We start from the raw sequence: 4,910 nt of genomic DNA on the forward strand, positions 1-4,910 counted from the left end.
TTAGGGTAAGTTACTGGTTAAGCGCTTTTTAAGTTCACTTGCTAGTAAATACTTTTCATGTTAGGCCACGGAACATAACAACACCTTCTAGGGTTCTACTTTTTCATATACAGAATAAAAACGGTAATCGCGTTTGCAGTTGCTTTTACTTTGTTGCGTCATTGTTGTTTTTCTCAAACCGACCGCTAAGTGTCGCGCCATAACGAATTTTCGTCTTTTCCGGTCACTAAATCCAAATAAAATGGATTGGTTTGGTTGTTTTTGTGTATTATTTCGTCTTCCTTTGTGTTTTCTTATTTATTTAGCGCCATTTTTTCGAAGGTCACGTTAAACATATCGGCTAGTTATGGTAACAGTTAAGCCAGTAGTCTAAATCTGTAGTTAGATATGCGATTGCTGTATGACAAACGAACTAATAAACAAAATAAAATTTAAATCCAATTGAATCAACCCTACAAAGCGACGTAGCCTTGATTTATCGCATATATAAGCTCAATAATAAACATATGTAAGTGTTTTTAGTATTGCTTGATGTTTTGTACCCTGGGTAAGTTTAAATCATGACGAAATGCGAGTTACATTCCAGTGCACTTTACTGAAGTATGAAGGTAATATGATACCACATAAATATATTTACAGGTTCGTTTAATTTTAGGCTGAGTCATTATCCATATTTTTAAACATGTATGTTCATTGCCTATCAGTTAGCAATGAATCAATTGCTTGTTTGTAACAAATCACATCATGAGTCATGTTCAACACCTTGATAGTTACTATTTTAGTGTAGCTTGTACTGTGCTGGGTTAAAAAAAAAAGAGGTCGCTCTTTCACTTATGTACGTGAAAAGTTATGCAAAAAACAAAATAATACCGCATACCACAACGCATATTGTTTGGGTTAGGGTGCGGGTTAGCGTTTGGGTGAGGGTGGGTCAAGTAATATTATGTTTATTGTTAATAATAACTTGACCCACCCTCAACCAAACGCTAACCCAAACAATATACGTTGTGGTAAGCGGCATTTGAAGAAAGTTTTTTTTTATTAATTTCATGTACATAAGTGAAAGAGCGCCAAAAAAGATTACTTGCATTGCATAGCAGTTGTTTTACATTAAGTATAGAGTATTACATTAGGTATTTGTATTGCTTATAATATTTTAATGAAAGTTTGAATTCAAGCTGATTGCTTTTAAGTGTTTACTGGTTATATGCAAAAGATCTTTGGTTAGCAATGAACCATAGAACAAATCATATAGTCATCTATACAAATAAATATTATTAGAATTGCTATTTTACAATTAAATATTACCTGTCTGTCACTATAAAAGTAGTGACAAGCCTGACTGCATTCCATAATTTGTGGCCGCCAAAAATTAGAGCCTAAGCAATTTTTTGATGAAAGCGTTCCCCAATATTGGATTATATATATGCAAAAATTGGCTATTTTTGTTGTAAATTCACTAACTTGTCAATATTTCATGCCAAATGACGTCACTGGCAATAGCATAGTTTAAGACCAGCATTCTATTCCTAAGATCTTTGGCGGGAAAGTACTGGAAAGCAGCCAGGATGGCAAGTACACCTGTTCAAGTTTTTGAACTGACCCAATAAATCAAATGTGCACCCAATTTGGTTCCGATTTTGAAGCAATTTTACAGTTATGGAGGGCTGATCGAAAAGCCTAACACCTAATTGCATTTCAGTGCCTTCCCGCCAGAGATCTTTGCGTTGAATGCTTGCATAAACCACGCTGGTGACATAATTTGCCTAGAAATATTGGCTGCCTAGTAAATTTACCAAAAAAATTGTTGTTTTTGGCATGCATATCGTCCTATTTTGGCGTAGATCTTTGGCGGCCGCAAATTATGGAATGCAGTCATGGCCTAACACAACATTGGAACAGCTATTAAAACAGCGCAAAATATTTGTGTTAGGGTGTTTATCCATAAACAATTAACTGCTCGAGCCTTGCATGTTGCGCGCCTCAGAATTGACAAATGTGTTAAATCATTCTTAGTTGCTAAACTTTTGTAATAATTAATAAGTTGAAATGAACACTAAAAGAAATAAAAAAACATTTTATTGCCCTAGTTAAATTTGAGTGCCAAACATAAATATTGTGCAAAGCCCTTAAAAAATGGAAACATTGCACCACTTTGAGAACCTCTGACTCAACTCTTCAATTAAGATATGACATCTTGTTGGAGTGAACTGTTTTTTTAAAAGGTTTGGGTTCGGTTAAGCTTCAGGTTACTTCAAAATTATTAGTTCAACATTAGATCTTCTCCATGAAATATTAAAAAGAAAACTGCTGTTAATGTTTTTCGGAAAAATGAACACTTAACTGGTCATAAAGATCTGATTTTAAAACCATACAAGTATGTGCAAAATAAATTGAAAAAATATGTTTTTTTTTCTTTGCCAGGTTTTTTTTCTCTTGGTAACAAAACAAAATTCTGTTATGGCTGATAGTGATAAGTTCAACATCGATAAAATTATCGCCAGCCTCCTGGAAGTCCGCGGCTCAAGACCTGGCAAAAATGTGCAGCTCACCGAAAACGAATTCCGAGGCCTTTGTCTCAAATCACGAGAAATTTTCCTCAGCCAGCCGATTCTTTTGGAACTGGAAGCACCCCTGAAAGTGTGTGGCGATGTTCATGGCCAATACTATGACCTCCTCCGCCTGTTTGAATATGGCGGCTTTCCACCAGAGTCTAATTACCTTTTCCTTGGCGATTATGTGGACAGAGGCAAGCAGTCTCTCGAAACCATCGCCCTGCTTTTAGCCTACAAGATCAAATACCCGGAAAACTTCTTCCTTCTTCGCGGCAACCACGAATGCGCCAGCATCAACCGCATCTATGGCTTCTACGACGAGTGCAAGAGAAGGTACAACATCAAGCTGTGGAAAACCTTCACTGACTGTTTCAACTGCCTCCCCCTTGCTGCCATCATTGATGAGAAGATCTTCTGTTGCCACGGAGGCCTGTCACCTGACCTCCAGTCGATGGAACAGATCCGAAGGATCATGCGACCCACAGATGTCCCAGACCAGGGTCTCCTGTGTGACCTGCTGTGGTCTGACCCAGATAAGGAGGTCTTCGGATGGGGAGAAAACGACCGTGGAGTGTCCTTCACTTTTGGTGCCGAAGTTGTAGCCAAATTTCTCCACAAGCACGACCTTGATCTTATCTGTCGTGCTCATCAGGTGGTTGAGGATGGCTACGAGTTCTTTGCCAAGCGTCAGGTTGTCACTCTGTTCTCGGCACCCAATTACTGTGGCGAGTTCGACAACGCCGGCGCCATGATGAGCATCGACGAGACCCTGATGTGTTCATTCCAGATCCTGAAGCCTGCCGACAAAAAGAAGTACCCCTATGGGTCGCTCACTGCTGGTCGCCCTGTCACTCCACCACGTAACGCCGGCAACAAGGCTAAGGGAAAGAAATGAAGCAACACAAAGCCTCAAAACTCTACCTTCACAAATCCTAATTAACAATGCGAAACACGCAAAATGCCGCAACCATGTTAGAAATATAAGCGTTTCACCTTGTATCGCTAGAAATTCCAGTCGTGTACCAAGTCTTTTATGTTAGATTGCGTTTCTTGCATATCATAATGCTGTATTTTTGCTTGTAACGGTTCTAACTTTACTGTACCTTACACACAGAAATAAAACAATTACTAAATAGTGTAAGGCATAGCACCTCTTGATTAAATGATATTTTATTTAATGTTTATAAACGGTGTCTCAAATTTGCTAATTGTTTTTGCTTGATATTGCATATACAGTGCTGTAGTATTGCATTGCTAAATTTTTCATACCCCACAACAGTGCATGTCCTAGTGGCTAAGCTTAAAAGATACTGGCCAGGCTGTCTGTTTTTTAATTCCTGTTCAAGCACTGTATAGAAGAGAAATTCGGTTTGTTGTATTTTTTAGCATTGTTCATTTTTAAGTTCACCTTTGATTTAAACAATATGTTACAAGGCATTTTACTTTATTTTCGAGTCAGCTTTTACTTGCTGCTCTCCCGGTAATATTGTCCGCATCCACCAATTACTGCTAATTAAACTTATTGATATTTTGTTTTGATCTACTGCAATGTTTTCCTGCTTCACTGCAGTTTTATTTTACAGTTTTGTGCCTGTGCGGTTAAAATGCTTTAGAAATACAAACGGGCCTGTATCATTTGTTTTGCCAGGTTGTTTAGGCTTGTTAATTTAATCAACATGTAGAAAAATCTGCTGTGAAATCCCAATTGAAATTCTGTTCAAGTAGTCCTTAAAGTGTTGATATCAAACAAGCTCTCCACTTGAGAATATGCCGAGGTTTTATATCTTAATGCAATTAAATGTAATTGCTAGCACACCTTCAGGCAACGGTAACAAAGTCCCTGTTAGACAATTTGTGTGACCACATCAGAAACACCTTGTTTAATTTTTAACCACACTTAAATTTACAAACAAATCCTGTGAATTTCCTAGGATCCTCTTTGTTCTTAAAACATTGCAATTGGACAGCTTGTAAGAAAGTAGAGGAATTTAAACCAATATATATATTAGGTTTTACCATATATTAACATATTCTGCTATACACATAAATGTGTACTCAATTCAAAAAAGATGCCTGTCCTATAAAAGTTGTAGGCTTTGCAATTAGTGTGGAAATAAAGCATAGAATTGTTTAAAAAAAAAATTTTTTTTAAACCAATTAACATTTTTATTGATCAACATTTAATAGATGGCCTGTTTCCGCTTGGTTATCAAACAGCTTGTTTATTTTTTTTTAGTTTGGAAGCATAACTTTCATACCGACAACCTCGAAGCAATATTTTAAATAAACAACCTTATATGTGTGTAACTGAGGTGGACCATTATTTTCTCAAATTATTGTTAAAGGTTGATATTT

General features: G+C 36.9%; 1 protein-coding gene across 2 annotated transcripts; it reads left to right on the forward strand.

The window, feature by feature from the left end:
• Nucleotides 1-2,428: 2,428 nt before the first annotated feature.
• Nucleotides 2,429-4,203, forward strand: LOC146164932 (serine/threonine-protein phosphatase PP1-gamma catalytic subunit B-like). 2 transcript variants are annotated; one of them, XM_083382888.1, is made up of 2 exons: nucleotides 2,461-2,518; nucleotides 2,642-4,203. In XM_083382888.1, exons 1-2 carry the CDS (start codon nucleotides 2,461-2,463, stop codon nucleotides 3,448-3,450), a joined length of 867 nt encoding a protein of 288 aa, XP_083239014.1. In that variant the 3' UTR covers nucleotides 3,451-4,203. The 2 variants fall into 2 exon arrangements, with proteins under 2 accessions (XP_083239013.1, XP_083239014.1); XM_083382887.1 differs by having other exon boundaries at nucleotides 2,429-4,203.
• The last annotated feature ends 707 nt before the right edge of the window (nucleotides 4,204-4,910 follow it).

Source organism: Ascidiella aspersa, chromosome 2, assembly GCF_963924565.1.
Source record: "Ascidiella aspersa chromosome 2, kaAscAspe10.2, whole genome shotgun sequence".
Taxonomy (NCBI): Eukaryota; Metazoa; Chordata; class Ascidiacea; order Phlebobranchia; family Ascidiidae; genus Ascidiella; species Ascidiella aspersa.

What these genes read in the sequence shown, in the direction of transcription:
- LOC146164932 (XM_083382887.1), top strand. Translation starts at nt 2,461, where the DNA reads ATGGCTGATAGTGATAAGTTCAACATCGATAAAATTATCGCCAGCCTC.